General features: G+C 49.3%; 1 protein-coding gene across 3 annotated transcripts in view; it reads left to right on the plus strand.

The window, feature by feature from the left end:
- Positions 1-10,295: 10,295 nt before the first annotated feature.
- Positions 10,296-19,582, plus strand: part of LOC142590479 (uncharacterized) — a 58,926-nt gene continuing 49,639 nt past the window's right edge. For all 3 annotated transcript variants that reach the window (XM_075702634.1, XM_075702632.1, XM_075702633.1), the window contains exon 1: positions 10,296-10,477. In XM_075702634.1, coding sequence (XP_075558749.1) covers positions 10,426-10,477 — 52 coding nt within the window. In that variant the 5' untranslated portion in view covers positions 10,296-10,425. The remainder of the gene's footprint in view (positions 10,478-19,582) is intronic.

Raw genomic sequence — 19,582 nt, forward strand, 5'->3', positions numbered from 1 at the left:
AGACCACAATTGGGAATGGCTAGCCAAGATTTGTGGTGTCTGTTCTGAGTTATGCATCTGACAAGATTTCGTGGTGTCAAGAAGACATGTCAGACATCATGTGATCTGTCTAATTATTGTGCACAGAGTTATCAGCATGATATATATCGTTAATGCTATAAAGAGTACCTCCAGCAAGCAGTCTATATGTCTTTTTGTTGCTTATGGCAACAAAATCTAACATTCTTTGAAGCATGCTCACTTGCTGTCTGATGCATAAAATGAAGAATGTTGCCTTCTCTAAATTTATTAGCAACAAGAAAGCCACTCTGGAAGCAATTATATACATACACAGCAACACACACGAAAACCTACAAATGGGGGAAAAAGCACAAACTAGGCTAACAATAAAAGAAACCGGACACTCAACAAGTGTTCCATCTTACTCAAGTATGCACATTCAACTTGAGTTAGAGAGATAGATCCATGGTCGACTCCCGCACTCCTGTGCATGCATCTAAATATGTTAAACCTCAGCTACTCTTTCATATATAACTATCCCCATGTTTGTGAAATCTGGTGCACAACCACAAGAACAACAATGGCTTGACAGGTGGTTCACCTTTCAATGAGTTCTATAAGGAGGATGCATCAACTCTTCCAGCCAATGTACACATTATCACATGAAAGCAACGGCACACCACCATACAACACAAATTATATATTTACCACGTGTTATTAAACTTACGTCATTAAAGTACATTAGAATTGGCGCTAAGTCAGGTGCACAATATATGTATATACTTTAAACAATCATAAATAAGGCAGGAGCTTGGAATATGGTTGAATATCCTTGGAAGTGCTTTGATGATACAAAAGTCAAGGCTTTGGTTTTGGCATCACCCACTCCAAATCGTTTCCTTTCTTTTTTCAGGTTGAAACATTGGCAAGGTTTGTGCCATGCGCTTCGCCCGTGGTTATTCCTTGTTCGCGCCTTATAAAAGCGCACGGGCGTGACCTTAAAACAAGAAAAACGCCACAGTAACGCAGTGGTCCCTGCCTACTTTTTCATATACTTTACCGAAATACATTACGTATGCTTCACCGCATAACATGACATTATTGCGGCAAAGCTGATTTTATGGAACTCCATTATGTAACGGACCTTTCGTCATTCTGCTGCTCGCACGAGCATAAGCTCGCAAAACCACAAAACACAGACTTGGCTTGCTGCTGGTTGATTTTCTCGCTAACATTTCAAGACGTCCGCGTTGTTTACACAAAAATCGGTCAAGTTTCTCGCGATCGTACGCGCTTCAAAAGGCAGCGTGACCACCTATAATTAAGGCAGTCATAAGCGGCGACGAAATCCACAGAAGGTACATCAACTTCCACAAAGCTACTGGGCAACGCCATCATTAACTGGCACAGGCGTCCCCCAGGAGCTGGCAAACCCTGCGATGACATCCACACAAACCACGTCACTTTCCACAAAGCTATTGAGCAACACGATCAGTGACAGGCACAGGTGAAACCCGCAAAACACTACATGGGCAGAACTACTACGGCCACACTCAATCACTTCGCCACAAGCTCTCACATTTAACGACATCAAACAGCCACATTCACTTCTCCACAGTCACGGGCACAGGCGAAGTCCGCACGGGCAGAACGGAAGCAACCATTCAGAGCTCTCGTCGCGTTCATCGCTTTAGCGCCACCTATATAAAAGTAATATACGGAGCCAAGCCAAATCATTATTTAGCGTCTATTTGGGTGAACCTAACGCTTTCGGGCCCTAAGCGTTGAGAAGTGGTTCTTGTGGGGAAGGAGGAAAGCCCAGTACTATTTTCTGCAACCCATGTGGGAGCACGGCTCAGCGCCAGCAGGGTGGAGGGGATGGGATTAAAAGAGAGAGAGGGAACGAGGGAGAAGGGTAGAGGGTCGTAGAGCGAAGTAGTGGCGGATCAGGAAGCCCGAGGTGGTGGCATGGCCGTTAGGCCATCCGTCTTTGTAGAAATCTCATACAGACTCGCCGAGAGCCCCGACGAGACGAGGTACTCGACGACAGTTACGAAGGCTGGCAGCTGATTACGACAGGGGAAGAGGATATCGTCCTGTCATGAACATGGGAGCCCCAGGCGGTGGAACTCTTGCAGAAGTCGGCCGCGGTGCTGCAGGTGAGCAGGGCAGGCCAGCGCAGGAGGTGCTCCAGAGTCTCTGGTTCACCACAGGAGGCACAGGCTGGCGAGGTGGCTTTCCCAAGGCGGTGCCTGCGGGCTGCAGTCCAGTAGCAGCCAACTCACAGTCGGAGCAGCAACGAGGCATCCTTTCGTAGGAGGCCGTGCTGTGGAAGAGGCCGTGGAGGCCGGCCCAGGGGTACCCGTTTGTCCGGGTGGCAGGCGATGATGTGCCGGCGCAGCCTGTGTCTCGAGAAGTCTGCGGCCGTTACAGCAGGGCTGAGGGGGACGCTTGAGTGGTGCGCACTTTTTGCAAGAGTGTCCGCCACTTCATTGACCAGGATCCCCACGTGTGCCGGTAGCCAATGCCGAGATACTGAGCATCCTGCGTCTTGAAGGGCCGTCAGTCTTGAAGAAAGCAGCGCTACCCCAAGGCTAGCCCTGTCAGGGTTCTGCAGTGTTAGGATCGGCCTGCAGGGGTCCTGCTGCAGGTGCGTCCGCTGCAGGTGCGTCGATCGATCCGGGGTGGCGGCGCCCTTCAGAGAACCAGCGAGGATAGCGCTAACCAACCGTGAACTTCCTTTGGAGAACTGCGGACTACGGCAGCTCTGGAATTTAGGGGCGCCGGCTGGGTTCGGGCGTGACCACCTGACTACGGGGACGCCAGACAATGGATACCACGACGACTGCGCTGCAAAGGTCGTCGGCCCTCGGAGAGAGCACCGAAACCTGTGCGGCATGTGTGTGTGTAAAACCCCTACCCTCTTCTCGCAAAGGCGACCACGAGGACTTTCTACGATGACGTCGAACGATGACGTCGAACGGAGGGGTTATAAGCGGCTGCCCAGGTAGCACACAAAGTCTTGAAAACGTCGTATTAAGGGATTCAACGTCTGAAACGGATTTTTGACCAAAATCGACGCATCAAAGACGTTCCAAACAAGATAGCTTAAAAACGAGGGGTGAATACGTTTTGATAACGTTGGAAGCCAGACAGCTTAAAAACGAGGGGTGAATACGTTTTGCAAACGACTCAAAACGCCACCGCCACGCCACGGCGCGTCAGCCTCTTTAGCGGCTTCTACAATATTCAACAACCCATCAACGCGATCCAACCTTGCGCAAGGTGGCGATACCGTCGTCAGATCATGTGACCAAGGTGGCCACGTGATTCGTGATGCCGGGCAGCCGGGCGAGCCGGGGCATAGTCGCGTCGTCATGGCGTCGTCACGTCACCGCACTCGCATTGCGCTGTGGTGTGTTTGCGGCTGTTCTGAACGTGCTGCCGCTGCCCTTTGCTATGTAAGTGTTGCAGTGTTTTGCTGTCACGAAAGCGATATTCTGTGATCAGTTTGGGTTGTGCGATATGTTTGTGTGGTTTTAATTTGGAAATCAGTAGTGTTTTCAATTGTTATTTGATCAAGGCGGCCACGTTATTCGTGAAGCCGGGCATAGTTACGTTATCGCACTCGCATGGCACTATGGTCTGTTTGCGACTGTTCTGAATGTGCTGCCGCTGCCCTTTGTCATGTAAGTGTTGCAGGGTTTTGCTGTCAAGAAAACGACATTCTGTGATTAGTTTGGGTTGTGCGATCTGTTTGTGTAGTTTAATTTGGAAATCAGTAGTGTTTTCAATTGGAGGGCGCGGAGTGGAGGGCACTAATCAGCTCTTCAAGTTCACTGTCATGTTATGTGAGGCGCCTTTTCACTGACGCTGTAATTAAGGCGTTAAGGGCAGTATAAGGACGAAAGTTAGAGGGACGAAATCGTGCCTGTGTGTCCCTAGCGTCGGGGTCGGCCGCTATGCGTGATCCTAACAAGAAAGCATTTTGCAGAATGCGAAGAAAGGCGGCAAAATTTCTGTCTGTGCGCACCTTGCCGACCTCCGCAATAGAGCCATCATCGTGGTATTTTAGTCTCCCGTTTAGCAAGAGTGTTGCAGACAAGGGAACTGGTTCAAACAGGCTTTTTTTTAATGATTCACTACTAGTGCGGTATCCCAAAAGGTGAGGTCAAGTGCTCACCCTATTTTCTTCCCTCGCGCTACAGCGCACTGACAGAATTTTGCGTGCACCATACCGTGCTTTTATCATTTGCGCTTCAGGTTCTCGATTGTGCTTTCGCCCCCTTTACCCACGTGATGGGTATTTCATGGTATTATCGTGTACCACATGTGTCCATATATTGTGTCCAATATATGAAACGGCCAAATTCGATTTTATTTGACGCCTCAAATGGTAGTAATGTATTCAGTCCCTTGTAGCTTTGTGCTTGTTATCAATTTTACTATTTGGCGAATGGATACAGCATGTACGCTGCATAACTCGCTTGTGGATACTGCATACGTGAGTCGAGTATGCCCTTGGTATAAAATAACTTGTATGCTTTAGGTAGTACGATTGTTTGCAGTTTGGGACATGTGTCGGAATGTACGCTGTGCGCCCTTCGCGCTTTACGGCGGCCTGCCGAGTTCGTGCGGGTGCCATGTGTGCGCATGTAGTTCGCGAAGCGCTCTCGCAGTTTTTTTTAATATATATATATACATGTGTTCTGTTCGCGCGCTTCGCACAACAGGGCATGTCGCAGTTCTTTGTCCTTGTGCAACACATTTTCCTAGCGTACGTCTGTGCATTATTTGGTACCGGTTTAACACGGGGCTCTTTTAGCCGCTATCCAGTCCGTTACGAATCGAATTTCTCGGTCGTGATGGCTCCTCTGCGCAAGCTACGAGAGTGAGCCAGTCGCATCGATAATTTCGATCCGGATCGGGCTTGATCGCGATCGAGAGTGGTCGTGTGACACCGGTTTTACACATGGCTCCCACATAGGGAACACTTTAAGTTCAATGCTACTGAGTGAAGAGCAAGTGCATATATATGCCAGTGGTGGTATGTGGGCAAGTCTTTCTGGTGAAGCCAATACTTGTGCATTCAAAACATTTCAATTACCAGCGTAGTGCATCAATGTGTCTACTTCGACAAAATAGAGCACCAGTGCAGATATCTGAACATACCTGTCCAGGGCAGCAAGTGTGTCTAGATTGAAACCACTACCAGCATGTGCGGCAGTTCTATTTCCAGCAGCGGGACTGCACAATAATCAGTAGGGTGCTCTCAAGCTGTTTTTCTATGAAGCTCTGCCTGGACTGTGTGCCAAATATTTTTGGACGTGAAAGTGGGGGTGAATTGGTAAACATCAGTGGAACTGTGCCTGGACTTTGTGGCAAATGTTTTTGGATGTGAAAGTGTGAGTGAACTGGCAAAGAATTTGCTCTGGGCTACATGTGTTAAACGTTTTTCTCATTCAGAGTGCTTTTTTTTTACTTTAGGAGACTGGAGATGTGCGCAAAGTGTGACATGTCAGTGTGCTAATTAATGTATTTGCTGGTTTGCAAATTATTCGTTGCAACTTTATTTTTGCCAGAGAGGTACAACTTTGCCTCTTGTAAAGGGCTTTTTAGATAAAACACTTACTGTTTATTATGACCATTGCTTCCTTTGTTACACAAATGCAGCTTCCAGTGCATTCCAGTTTATTTCCATGTTTATGTAAGTTTCTAATATGAGGCTTGTATATTCATTTCTCACGTTCTGGAGTGGCAAGATGCAGCATTACTGTCTCATCGTTCGCTGTACTACAGTAGTGTTCACTTGTTACACTGAATCCCCCGTTTAAGTATTCTGTACTAATTTCACTTTATTGCTTTTTTGTTGTATGGTTATTTTTTTCTCGCCATTACCTTCTTTGATATATCCTAAAGGCAATATTTCCAATTTTGCATTGTTCCCATTTTTTTTTATTTCTGTCACAGGATTGTTTTATGATGGTATGCGGTGGTATTTCTTTTTGTGCTCTTTTCAAGCTTCTAGATGATTGGTAACATTGCTTGGAGGCAGTTACCATCCAATTCATACTCTTGCATTTTTCAGTCTACTTCTTCCATTCGCTCCGATGTCACTTCTGCATAACTCTAGTCCATCTAATAGCACGCGCACTTTACTATGATAAATTAGACACTTTAGTACACTCCAGGTTTTTCTGTTCATTTTTGTGTGTGTACTTGGAATTTTGTTTATGTGCTAGTGAATGTTCACTTTCGAGTTCATTACGAATCCTTTCTGCGACTTTTGCCATTGTTGATGTACTTTTATTTCTATTTGCATTTCTCACACAGTTTGTTCGAACCTTGCATAAGCATTACATTTTAATAAAGTGTTCTTGCTTTGTCACAATGTTCTCATTTCATGCACTCTTGGCATGAAGGGCTTGGTCTGGCCACCTGCCAAGACGTGGCCATTTGTTCTTTGCAGGATGTCATTCCCATTGTGGTTGTAAGCATCGTAGCTTACTAAAGGCGGTATTAAGGATTTATTATTCCTAACAGGCTCATTTTCGTGCGACTTGGTAGACGATGCGCCGGCCATGCGGGGAACAGTGCTTGGCACTGCGCCATGGCTCTTACAGTCAACACCGACGCTTCTACTCATCTGGGGTTGATTGGAGATGGTTGTTCGAAACGCCCGATCAGTTTCACCTCACGCGATTGGCCTAGGCCGTGCCAACGGGTGCGGCTGACGACGTCTGCGCGGCATAGGCCAGTCGCGTGAGGCGAAACCAAACGCGTGTTTTGAACAACGATGTCTCATCGCGCCCGTCACCCGCGAAAATTACCTTCAGATGATCGTAAACCTTTCAAGACCGCTTCTAGACCAGCTTTTTGATAACGTCCTAAAAACGTTTAGAAATTGGTTACGAATAGTTTTGGCAAAGGGATTACTTGTGTCTTTCCCAATCCTATTTCTAGACCAGCTTTTCGAATACGTCTTGCAGACCTGTTCTAGATCGTCTCAAGAAAGTAATTAAGCCGGACATTAGCAGAGATATCCGACGTTTTCCCGCCGAAGTTCTCTCATTCGTGTTTTCTTTAACCCGTTTTTATCGTCTTGAATAAACGCTACGAGAACGTTACGTATCTCTTTTGTGCTACCTGGGTGTTGTCGGCTGCTAGAGGGTGCTCGTGCTCGTCGTCGTGCTCTGTGCTCGAAATGTACTCGTGAGCTGTGTGCTCGATTGCTGTATGCTTTGTCTTGCGGGCTCCATTTGGGAGTCACGCTAGGCTGTCGATGTATGTCTTGTTTAACCTGTAAATAATGTAAATAAACCCTGTTCACCTAGTTCCTCCCTAGTTCCTCTCTACGACCTTCAACTCCTTCCAATGGTGGCAGCGGCGGGAACGACCTCCAAGTCCTACATCTGGTTGGCAGCGGTGAGATCAGCCTACGGCTCGTAGATCGGCCTACGACTCGGAAACAGCAACGGCAGCTCACAAACGTTGGCACGTGGTGACCGACCGGTATCCTGATCAAGTTGGAGGCGACTTGGGATTGATCACCTCTTGCAACTGACTGGGTACGGCGGAGAAGGACTGGTTATATAGTGCTACTTCAGTGGGTAAGCGTTTGGTTTTCGCTGTAAGATTTACCATGCTTCAATTTAGCTGTGTTTGTTGATTTGATTCTCTGGGATCTTTTTACTTGTATTCTGATTTGCGTTAGTATCGCAGCAAGTATTGTGTGACAGCAGAGCCAAAGCTTAAAGTAGCGACCATGGTCCTAATGTGTTTGACGAGAGCTGACCTGTTGTGGTTGTGTGAGGGGATTGAGGCAGACGTAGAGGAGGACTTGAGGGAAGCAGAGGTTCGTAAAACCATTCTCGAAAGTAACAATGATTTGAAATTCATAGGACAAATTGGTAAACGAATTCTAAGCAAAAAGCGGGAACAGGAAGCAATTAGGCAAGAACAGGAAGAATTTAGGTAAGAACAGGAAAAAGCTAGGCAGGAACTGAAAAGAATTTCGCAGGAAGAAGGCCTAACAGAAGTAACAAAAGGCAATACGTTGCTGCATTGAACAAAGAGATTGAAGGTTTGGAGCAGGAAATCAAGCGAAGTCAACAGCGGCTTGAGAAATCTGTAGGCTGGACGCAGCGAAAATGGAAGGAAGTCGCTTTGTCACGCTAGACTGTCGATGTATGTCTTGTTTAATCTGTAAATAAACCCTGTTCACCTAGTTCCTCCCAAGTTCCTCTCTACGACCTTCAAATGGTGGCAGCGGCGAGATCGTCCGACAACTCCTACATCTGGTTGACAGCGGTGGGATCGTCCGACGAATCTAATAGCAGACAGAGAATCGCCGCCTTGGAGTCGCAGAAGATGGCAGCCGGGGTCGCTGGTATAGCTCCCCTGTAAGTAGGTCCACAGCGAGGTGGAGTCCTGCTAGCTCTTCTGCGGTAGAGCTTGCATGCCCTAGCTGGGAGACGGCACAGCTTGCTCTTTCGTAGGGCCGGTGCAACGCAGGCTGCTGTAGATGAGCCCGTCTCCGGTATCAGATCCATCGACGAAGATGTGAAAGTGGTCCCCAAGTCTCTCTTGGAGGAAAGAGGCTGCCGTCTGCTGTAGGGCACATGTTGGGGAACGGTTCTTCGAGACACCTGGCAACTCCGTCGAGATAGGGATTGGTGGTCGATGTGGTGGGCGAGGCTGTACAGCGTTTGCAGGCGTGTCCCCTACTTCCTCCTTATAGAGGCCACACAGCCGTCCCATGTGTGATGCTGGTCGGGAGCGTAGGCGGGTCAGGAGTGCTTGACCATCTGCGGCATGGTGTAGGCGATCAATGTGTCGTAACCCCTGTTGTAGGAAGAGTAATGACAGGGGCAAGGCACCTGCCTCAGCCAAAGTGGCGGCCACTTGTGAGGTTCGGGGAACGCCACAGAGCCGTATTGCTGACCGATGCGCGCTGCAGCTCCAGTTCCCGCAGGCGGGGTGGGGCAGCGCCACAAGAGGGAGGGCATACAGTAGTCGTGAAGACTGCAGCTTCAAATAGCTGCAGGGCCCACCTGGTGGTACAGCCCTGTCCACGGGCAAGGAGCGTTGGATCGACCAGGGCAATATAACGTTTACCCCCCTTTCCACTCCGTCGACCGGATCGCAGAAACTGCGGCCGTTGAAAAATACAAGTATTTGGGCATATGGCTATACGAGGGCAAAAAGTACTTGGAAGAACATGAAAAAATTATGATTGAAAAAATGAAAAGGAACTCAGCTGTAATGAAACGCAAGGCACTATGGAACTATAATAGGTACGAGGTGTTTAGAGGGGTATGGAAAGGGGTTATGGTACCTGCCTCACATTCGGAAATTCAGTACTGTGCATGAAATCGGAAGTTCAGGCACGCATGGAAACAAGACAGAGAAGAGTAGGCAGCTTGGCCTTAGCAGCGCACGGGAACACCCCTACTGAGGGAGTGCAGGGGGACATGGGATGAACGTCATACGAACGTAGAGAGGCAATAAGTAAGCTAAAATATGAACAGACTCTCCCAGCACTGGGGAAAAAAAGGTGGGCGGGAAAAGTGTATGAAAAGTTTGAACACAAAGTGGACACTTAGAACTAGGAAGCTGAGGATTAGATACCTACAGCCGAGGGAGGCGGTCCAACGTGGTTCTAGTGTGGGAAAGGAGGTGAAGGAGACGGAAAGAAAAATGTGGGAAGAAAGAATGCTCGGAAAGCCAGTGCTATCTATGTATAGGACACAAAAACAGGAGATAAAGAGAGAGCTCTTATTTAATAACTCGCGGGGCAGCTCACTTTTATTCGAAGCTAGGACCGGGGTTTTGAGAACAAAAACATACAGGGCTAAATTTGAAGACGTAGACCTTTTGTGCACAGCTTGCGGAGCCGAAATTGAGACCACAGAGCATATAGTGCTGAGATGCATAGACCTTGGCGCGATTCTGGCTGAGGGAACAGTGACAGATATGGAAGGAGCATTAGGTTTTCCCGGGGAACGAGGGCAAATAGACGAGAAATGAATTGCAGTAACGAAGGGGAGGCTAGAGGATTGGTGGATGAAGTCAAGGGAGAGATAATACCATAAATCGGGGAGCTAATGTTTTCTATGCTATTTTAGATATTTATTTTGGGGGGAGGAGGGGAGTGAAAACTAGTTTAAGGAGAAGGGGATATAAAGAAATAAAGATGGGGGGGGGGGGGGCAAAAGGCTAGGTGGCGCTAGCCGCCGCCCGTTACAAAGGGTGTAGCCGCCATCCATCCATCATTGCATCCATCCATACAAAATCGCATGGCGGCAGCAGGAGCAAGTTTTGTTACAGTCATATGGTCACAGTGGTTTCATAGAATAAACTGCTTTCGAAGAAAATCGCTGACCGTCGTCGGGCTTCCCGGGGTCTATTCCATTACCAGGCCCTATGGTCCCCGTTGCCAAGCTGCCAGTGCTAACTCAACGCATCTGGAACAAAGGTGAGGTTACTTCTTGGAGTTTCGCACAGTTACTTGCTCTTATGCTATTGCAGAGAGAACCGCGTTGGTGAATTCGTGCGGTATAACGTGGTCTCGAAATTTAGCTAGCGCTGAACGGTTGCTCCAGTTTCGCAGAGATCGCAGGATCATCTATTCGTACCTCCTATAAGAACTGCAGTTTCTATGCGCTGCCCCGAGTTGAAACAGTAGAGTGCCACTGTTGGTAAGGTGCAACATGCGTGTGCTTAGTCGCGATGTGCCACCTCTCACGCGCCAACACTTGCATATGCACTGAACTGTCACTGCTGTGAATATTGTCTCACGGGCCTTTTTTTTTTTCTCGACCTTTATGTGGTGACAGTATGCCATGCGTACCTTATGTGGTTAATTGTAACGGGATCGTTGTGCTATTGTGCTCAGCAGTGGTCACGCACATGGCTGCATTTCTTTCCCTTACTCACTGTTTAATAGTGATAACCACTCTAGCTGAAGCATCAGCACTTTCCATTTGTTGCTCTCAGATAGTGACAGTACATTTCCTTCACTTAAAGCTTGTTAGCAGCTCTTATGTGTGAGCTGTGGAGTTGTCATGCACTTTGTACGTGGTGATCGAGCAGAGTAACAAATTTGCTTCCATGCTGCTGTTGCTTAAAAGTACTTTAAAAGGCAAACGTGCATAAGTGCATGAATCAGCTCATTTTACCCACGTCCGTTGCTTTCTTTGTTCATTTTATAATGGCACGTTTGTCCACACAAATAAGAAAAGCTTGCAAGACACTTAAGCTTTGCCTTTGAGTGGAACGCAATAGCGTGAAATAATCTGACTGCTTCCCGCCCTTCCCGGAAACTGCAGTTTATGTAACCGTAATGTTTTCGTTGAAACGGTGGCGGCAAACGCTATGCACGAAGGCGAGCTTTCTGGATCGTTTTCTCTTTCCCCCCAATGGCTGATGTCCTGGATGTGCGGAGCCGAGCACCATCTGGATGGTGTCGCAAGGAACTGAGCGGGGCATGCTGCTCCTTCTAAGACAGACTTCAGATGGCATCTGGAAAAGGGGCTTAAGCTTCTGCATAACAGAATTTTTTTCTAGTATATTCAAATTACAGTCCGACACTATGATGTCGGTAGGTTGTGTGTAAGTCCTAGTTTACAAATTTTTAAAAACTTTTTACTTTGAAACAATCAATTAATTTGATGACCCCTGTGCACTATGCGGAGGGTCTGCGTGGTTTGGTATAATTTCCGCGCCAGAGCCCCGTAACACCACAATTATGTCGTCCACTGCCTCCGCCGCCAGCTTACCTGTCGTCGCCCAACGCAACTACTGAAGGAAAACAAATGTATAGCACTCTGCAGTCCACCGCCCGCCCTGCTGTCACTGCGGAGAAGCCAGTCTGTCTACTGCCGGTGCTCATACCGTTACTTGGGACTACAAGGGGTTGTTATGCACCCACGGCAAGGGGAACGGCCTCGTCATATTGCTGGGTACTTTGACACCACTCAGTGGAGCCCTTGGTGATTGTATCGTTCCCCGTCACCAGGGCACTATCTGTAGGCGCAGCATCGACCATACGCTCACACAGCCGAGGGCCAATCTGTCAGCCCATATCTGGAAAACTAAAAGCAGGAATCGATGGAGATGCAGTTACTGTTCGTCGAACTGATAGAGGTCCTCTGCCACTGCCCAAGACGCAGAGAAGACTATCTCGACGCCATATCAATGAGGCGCTGCCCTCTTGACAAAGCCACGAAGCAAAGACTACACCCACAAATAAAGACATAGAAGCCGGTGACACAGGACACAGGAGCCAACTACTCCTCCGATATGAGTCGACTCATCACCTCCCAGTTGAAAAAAGTTAAGACTGCATGGAAAGGCCCTCAAATTTGGGCTGCCAACTTGAATTGCACGCCGAGTAATGCTGACTGGAATCTGCATGGCAAGAATTACAGTCCATGACCAAACCTACCCTATGACGTTCATTGTCCTCCAACAGTGTTTGTGAGACGTAATTCTCAGCATGGACTTCCTGAAACAACACGGTGAAATCATAGACTTGAAGTTAATAACGCTATTAGAATATTATAAAGGAGATTTATTGGGGTTCGTAGCGACCGCCGGTCCTAGGATGCACCGAGCAGTTTTCGAGCTCGAGCCTCTGCTGCGCGCTTGATGCTGCCGATGCTGCTGACTCTGTGCGCACGTTCGTCATCTGCCTTACAATGGCCCCGCGGAAATAAAGGAGCCATCCTGGCGACTTAGTTTTCTGGAAGGGTGGTAGAATGGTGATACGGCTTGAGACGCTGAACGTGAACGACTTCGCGGTTACGACGTCGCATGTCGGACGGCGGCGTTAGCGGCCCAACCAGGTAATTGACGGGTGATGTTCTCTCGAGAACGCGGTATGGCCTGTCGTACTTCGAAAGGAGTTTTGAAGTGAGCCCAGGCGTGCGGTGTGGCACTAACAACCAAACGAGAGCGCCCGGGAGAAAAGTGGGAGTCGAGTTCTGGGCATCGTGAACAGCTTTTTGACGGTTCTGGTCGTCCGAGGTGAATCGGTGGGCCAGCTGGCGACATTCCTCGGCGTGTCTGGCGGCTTCCGAGATCGGCCGGCATTCAGATGGGTCCGGCCGGTATGGCAGAATGATGTCAATTGTGTGCGAAGGATGACGGCCGTAAAGAAGGTAAAAGGGCGAGAATCCAGTAGTGGCCTGAGTCGCGGTGTTGTAGGCGTAGGTGACAAATGGAAGAACTAGGTCCCAATTAGAGTGATCAGGTGAGACATACATGGCGAGCATGTCACCAAGAGTTCGATTAAAGCGTTCCGTAGTACCGTTAGTCTGTGGGTGATAAGCAGTGCATTTACGATGAACAATGGCGCATTCAGCAAGCAGTCGTTCGATGACTTCAGATAGGAAGGCGCGGCCTCTGTCGCTTAAAAGTTCACGTGGACCTCCGTGACGAAGGAGAAAACAACGAAGTATGAAATTGGCGACCTCCTGCGCTGTAGCATTTGGTAGAGCAGCAGTCTCCGCATAATGGGTTAAGTGGTCTACCGCAACGATTATCCACCTGTTGCCGGTAGGAGTCAATGGAAGTGGCCCGTAGAGATCTATGCCCACGCGATCAAAGGGTCGGGATGGGCATTGTAAAGGCTGGAGTTCACCGGCGGAGCTGGGCCGTGGCGCTTTGCGGCGTCGGCACTCATGACAAGAGCGGACGAACTTTCAAACGAAATTGTACATTCCGCGCCAGTAATAGCGGTGTCGAAGTCTTTCATAGGTCTTGAAGACTCCCGCGTGGCCACACTGAGGGTCGACATGGAATGAGGAGCAGAGCTCTGATCGCAAGATTCTTGGAATGACGAGTAACCAGGTGCGTCTCTCTGGGGCATAGTTGCGTCGATATAGTAGCTGGTCGCGAATCGCAAAATGAGGAACTTGGCGCCGAAGCGTACGTGACGCCGGAACTTTCGACTCATCCGAGAGAAGGTCTAGCAGAGATGCAGTCCAGGGATCATTATGCTGTGCATCAGCAATAGTGTCAACATCCAGAGAGGATAATGTACACTCGCAGGCGGAATCGTCACTGGCCTTCGGGGGAGGCGGCGATCGGGATAGCGCGTCAGCATCGGAGTGCTTTCGCCCGGAACGGTAAACCACACGGATGTCATATTCTTGGATTCGCAATGCCCAGCGGGCAAGGCGGCCCGATAGATCTTTGAGCGTCGACAGCCAACATAGTGCGTGGTGGTCGGTCACTACATCAAACGATCGGCCGTATAAATATGGGCGAAACTTGCCAGGCGCCCACACAATGGCCAAACACTCCTTTTCTGTAACGCTGTAATTTGTCTCCGCTTTGGTTAACGTGCGACTCGCGTATGCGACGACATTTTCTGTGTGGCCAGGTTGACGCTGTGCCAACACAGCGCCAAGGCCTACACCGCTTGCATCGGTATGGATTTCGGTTGGCGCTTGAGGGTCAAAATGGCGAAGAATGGGTGGCGTCGTGAGAAGACGGCGCAAGGTTTCGAAGCCGTCGTCACACGCTGGAGACCATGATGAGAGATCTCTAGCGCCGCTAAGGAGCTGCGTGAGAGGCATTATAATTGACGCAAAATTTCGAACGAATCGCCGGAAGTAAGAGCAGAGGCCAATAAAACTGCATAGCTCTTTCATAGTGGTAAGTTTTGGGAACGCAGTAACAGCACATAGTTTCTCGGGATCCGGGCGACTGCCCTCCTTTGACACGACATGGCCTAAAATTGTGAGCTGACGAACAGCAAATCGGCACTTCTTCAGGTTAAGTTGCAACCCGGCGTTGGTCAAGCAAGTGAGTACGTGCTGGAGGCAGAGCAGGTGCGTTGCGAAATCAGGGGCGAACACCACAATGTCGTCCAGATAGCAGACAGATTTTCCATTTGAGGCCACGCAGAACATTATCCATCATTCTTTCGAATGTAGCAGGTGCGTTGCAAAGTCTGAAAGGCATGACGGTGAATTCATACAAGCCGTCTGGTGTAACAAAGACAGTTTTTGGGCGATCGGCCTCTGCCATCGGAACCTGCCAATAGCCTGACCGCAAACCCAGCGAAGGAAAGGACTCGGCTCCCTGCAGACAGTCCAGAGCATCATCGGTGCGTGGTAATGGGTAGACGTCCTTCAGCGTGATCTTGTTCAACCGTCGAAAATCAACACAGAAGCGGATGAAACCGTCTTTTTTTGTGACGAGGACCACGGGAGAGGCCCATGGGCTTTGGGAAGGTTGAATGACGCCTCGAAGGAGCATGTCATTGACCTGGTCTGCAATGATGCGACGTTCCGTAGCGGACACGCGATATGGTCTTTGTCGCAGCGGTTAGTGAGAGCCAGTGTCAATGTAATGCTCAACCGTCGATGCACGGCCAAGAGATGTTTGCGCAACATCGAAAGAACGGCGGAAGTGCTGAAGGACTGCGAGAAGTTGAGATCGCTGCAAGTGCATCAGATCTTCGGCGATGAATGGGCTGAACGTCCATGTTGAGTCGGGTACGGAGAGGGCATTCAGTTCATAGACGGCAGTAGAAGGCACTTTGTTGAGGACGGAGACAATTCGTGTTGAATCGACCAACTTGACGTAACCAAGGCATTCGCGGCGGAGCAGTGATAGCGGCGACGAAAGATGATTGTAAATGGGCATCGTGCTGACACCGGCGGCAAGGTCAAGAGCTGCAAAGGGCAAAGGAAGCACTTTTCTGGTAACAAAGTGACGAGAGGGCATGAAGAAGACCGTCCCGTCGGATATGGTACTACAGAAGACTGGTACGAATGCTGAAGAGCACGGGGCAATACAGGTGTCTTCTTTCACGAGAATTTTAGCAGCAGGATGAGCATCGATGGAGGCCAGGTCACCAAGGTGGAAAAGTTCAATCTCAGCCCGAGCGCAATTGTGGCGTGAGAGAAAATCCCATCCTAGAATAACCGAGTGGGAGCACGATGAAAGAGCTATGAATTCCATCATGTACAAAACGTCCTGTATGGTCACACGGGCAGTACAAGCAGCGGTAAAGCAAATGGGTTGAGCACTCGCCGTTCGAAGCGACAATCCAGACAGAGACGTCGTCACTTTACGAAGCGAACGGCAAAACCTGGCATCCATAACTGAAATAGCGGCACCGGTATCGACGAGGGCTACTGTGGCGACATTTTCAATAAACACATCAATGACATTGGCAGGTAAAGGAGGAGGACTTCGGCATGTCGACACTTGCGCAGTTCTTGCCTCAGGAACTGCGTCGTCTAGTTTCCCTCTTCGTTAGTGTAACATAGCAGCGGCAGCGTAACTGCCGTCATGTAAGAAGGGAGACGTTGACGACCCAGTGGTTAGCCGAAAACAACGCACAAGTGTTTAATGCACGTATATATAAAGCAAAAGGGGAAAGGGAAAAGGAGGAGTGAACATAGAAAAAGAACTTGGTGCCTGCGCATTGACAGCGCGCACATGACGCGGCGGTTTGATACCACATTTTGCAACATTTCTTCCTTCTTAAAAACGCTGCACTGGCTTGCGGGATCTTGTGGAGCGTCGAACAGGTTGCATGGGTACTTGGTCTGCCCAGGATGCCACGAGTGTTGGAAGAGGTATCTGGTGGTCCAGGTCTTGAAACACTTCTTGGGGTGAAGATTCTCCCGCGTCGTCGGGGCTCGCGGATGGCTCTTGGCAGAGTGGCGGTGCGCTGTGAGTACTGTCTCTGCTGATCGAGCCTGGGTCGGTTCCTGGTGGTTCATCTGGAGAAGATTCAGTACGGGTGCGCACTTGGTCGATGTGACGCCGCACGATTGCTTGAGGAGTCTCCACTGTGACCATCCGTCCTTCCGATGTCGCCGTTACCCGTCCTGGTATCCATTTACTATTTGACCCGTAGTTGCGGACATGTACACTACAGTCCGTTGGAGGCAACCACTCGTCGTTTTCCTTTTAGAATTAGACACCGTCGCTGCAGGGAAGCAGGTGTCCAGGCGCGATCGTATCTGGTACCCCAGCAGCATTTCCGATGCCGACTTTCCGGTTTTCTGGGGAGTCCTTCTGTAATTAAGCAAAAAATGCATAAAGTTATGCTCCAGCTTTCTGCGTCGCATCTTCCGGAGACCATCCTTAATTGTCCGTACTGCCCTCTCCGCCGCTCCGTTTGATTGCGGGTGATAGGGGGCGGTTTTTAGGTGTGTAATGTTGTTCCTGTCAACAAACGTTGCAAATTCCTGGCTGGTGAACTGTGTTCCATTGTCGGATACGAGGGTTCTTGGTACCCCGAAATGGCTAAATATATCCCGTAGGCAGTCAATGGTGGTTGCCGAAGTAGCCTGGTTCAACGGCACTGCTTCTATCCACTTAGTGTGGGAATCTACTACCACGAGAACCATTTTACCTTCTATTGGTCCTGCATAGTCGACGTGAACCCGCGACCATCTCTCCTGCGTTTGAGGCCAATTTAACGGCGGGGCCGCTGGTGGCATAGGCAAATTGGCAATGCAATTCTCGCATTGCGCTGCCGTGAGCTCTACTTCACAGTCTGTTCCTGGCCACCAAAACAAGGACCGCGCAACTGTTTTCATTGCCGAGGACCCCTGATGCGTTTCTTGCAATAATTGTAGCAAGCGCTCACGCGCTGCGACAGGTATTATGACATGGTGTCCCCAATAGATGAGGTTGTGTGCCAGAGATAGCTCTAACTTGCGATCAGCAAAGGGGACCAAGGAAAGGTCAAGTCGTTCTGCGCCTTTCGGCCACCCATGTAACACGTTTTGCTTTACGCAAGCTAAGGTTGAGTCATTGGCGGTCAGCTCCTTCAGCTCACGTGTTGTGACTATCCCTTCATCCAGGCTTTTCAAACAAAATACGTACTCTTCAGGGTCAGGTTCCGTGACGAGATCGGAGCCCTGCAGCGGCAGTCTGCTCAGTGCATCCGCATTCAGTAGCAGCCTTCCCGGAGCATATTCGAGCTTGTAACGGTAGCCTCCCAGGTAGAGGGCCCAGCGTTGGATGCGAGCTGCAGCCATGGCAGGCGTCTGGCGGTCGGGCCTCAGCAGTCCTAGAAGTGGCTGGTGGTCGCTAACGAGCACGAATTTTCGACCTAAAAGGTAATCCCGGAACTTAGTCACACCAAAAACAAGTGCCAGTGCTTCACATTCTAATTGAGAATAATTTCTTTCGGCTTTTGTCAGGGTTCGTGAACGGAACCCGACTGGTCTGTTGGTGCTTCCAATTGTGTGAAAAAGAACCGCGCCTATACCACGAGCGGATGCGTCACATTCCAACTTCAGTTCCCTCGATGGATCAAAATGCACAAGGACCTCGGCGTCCTTAAGATGCTGCTTTGCCTTCCGAAATGCAGATTCCTGTGATAACTTCCACTGCCAGCGTGCGTTTTTTCCTAGCAACTGGTACAATGGGAACAATGTATCTGACATATTCGGCAAAAACTTTGAATAGAACGACATCATACCAAGGAACGAACGCAGCTCGCTTAGGTTTTCGGGACTAGGGGCATTCATGATAGCATCTACATTCTTCTCAGTTGGGTGAAGGCCGGTACAATCAATACGATGCCCAAGATAAGCGACAGATGGCTGGCTAAATTTACACTTATCGTATCTGAGCTTCACGCCGTGTTCTCTGAACCGTTCTAACACCATTTGCAATCGAGCTCCGCAGTCTTCAACCCTTTCCACGACTAGAACGTCATCCAAGTAAGCCTGAACGCCAGGTAACCCAGACAGTATGGTATCAAGTTTTCTTTGGAAAATTGCGGGAGCCGAGGAAATGCCGAACGGAAGCCTATTGTAACAAAACAGGCCTTTGTGAGTGTTAATAACGCAAAGCTTCCGAGAGTCCTCGTCCAAAAGCACATGGTTATAAGCATCCCGCAAGTCGAGCGTACTGAACAACTGGCCTCCTCCTAGTGACGCAAAGATATCTTGAATTACCGGAAGTGGGTACTGCTCCGTGACGCAAGCAGGATTTAGAGTAGCTTTAATATCACTGCAAATTCTGATCGAGCCATCTTTCTTCAGAACAGGTACAATGGGCGTCGCCCAATTCGAATGCTTGACTGGCGATATTACACCCGGCGACACTAACCGGTCAAGTTCTTGCGATACCTTGTCACATAGAGCATTTGGAATAGGTCTCGCCTTACAGAATTTGGGAACAGCGTCGCCCTTCAGCAGGAGGCTGGCTGGTGGTCCCTTGATCAACCCCAAGGTTTCCGAGAAAACATCCTGGTATGTGTCGCAGATGGCATGGATCCTGTGACAGTCCACTTAATTCGACGTGGTCTCGCCTTCACCCGTCACTTGTAGTACCGGAACGCCCGCTTGGCCCGGGGCAGTCTAGCACTATAAGGGCACAGTTAAGAGAAATATCGTGGTATTTCACACAAAGTTGAAGCTCGCCCGCCACCGGCAATCTTCCATTGTAGCAGGATAGCTTCACGTGTGAAGGTTGCAAGCTTGGCCAGCATTTGTGATGTTTATCAAAAAGCTGTCGCGATATTACGCACACCGGGGAACCAGTGTCTACTTCCATGGTTAACTCCACGCCTCCTCAGCTAAACGTTCGTCTA

The sequence above is a fragment of the Dermacentor variabilis genome, chromosome 8 (genome assembly GCF_050947875.1).
Source record: "Dermacentor variabilis isolate Ectoservices chromosome 8, ASM5094787v1, whole genome shotgun sequence".
NCBI classification, from domain to species: domain Eukaryota; kingdom Metazoa; phylum Arthropoda; class Arachnida; order Ixodida; family Ixodidae; genus Dermacentor; species Dermacentor variabilis.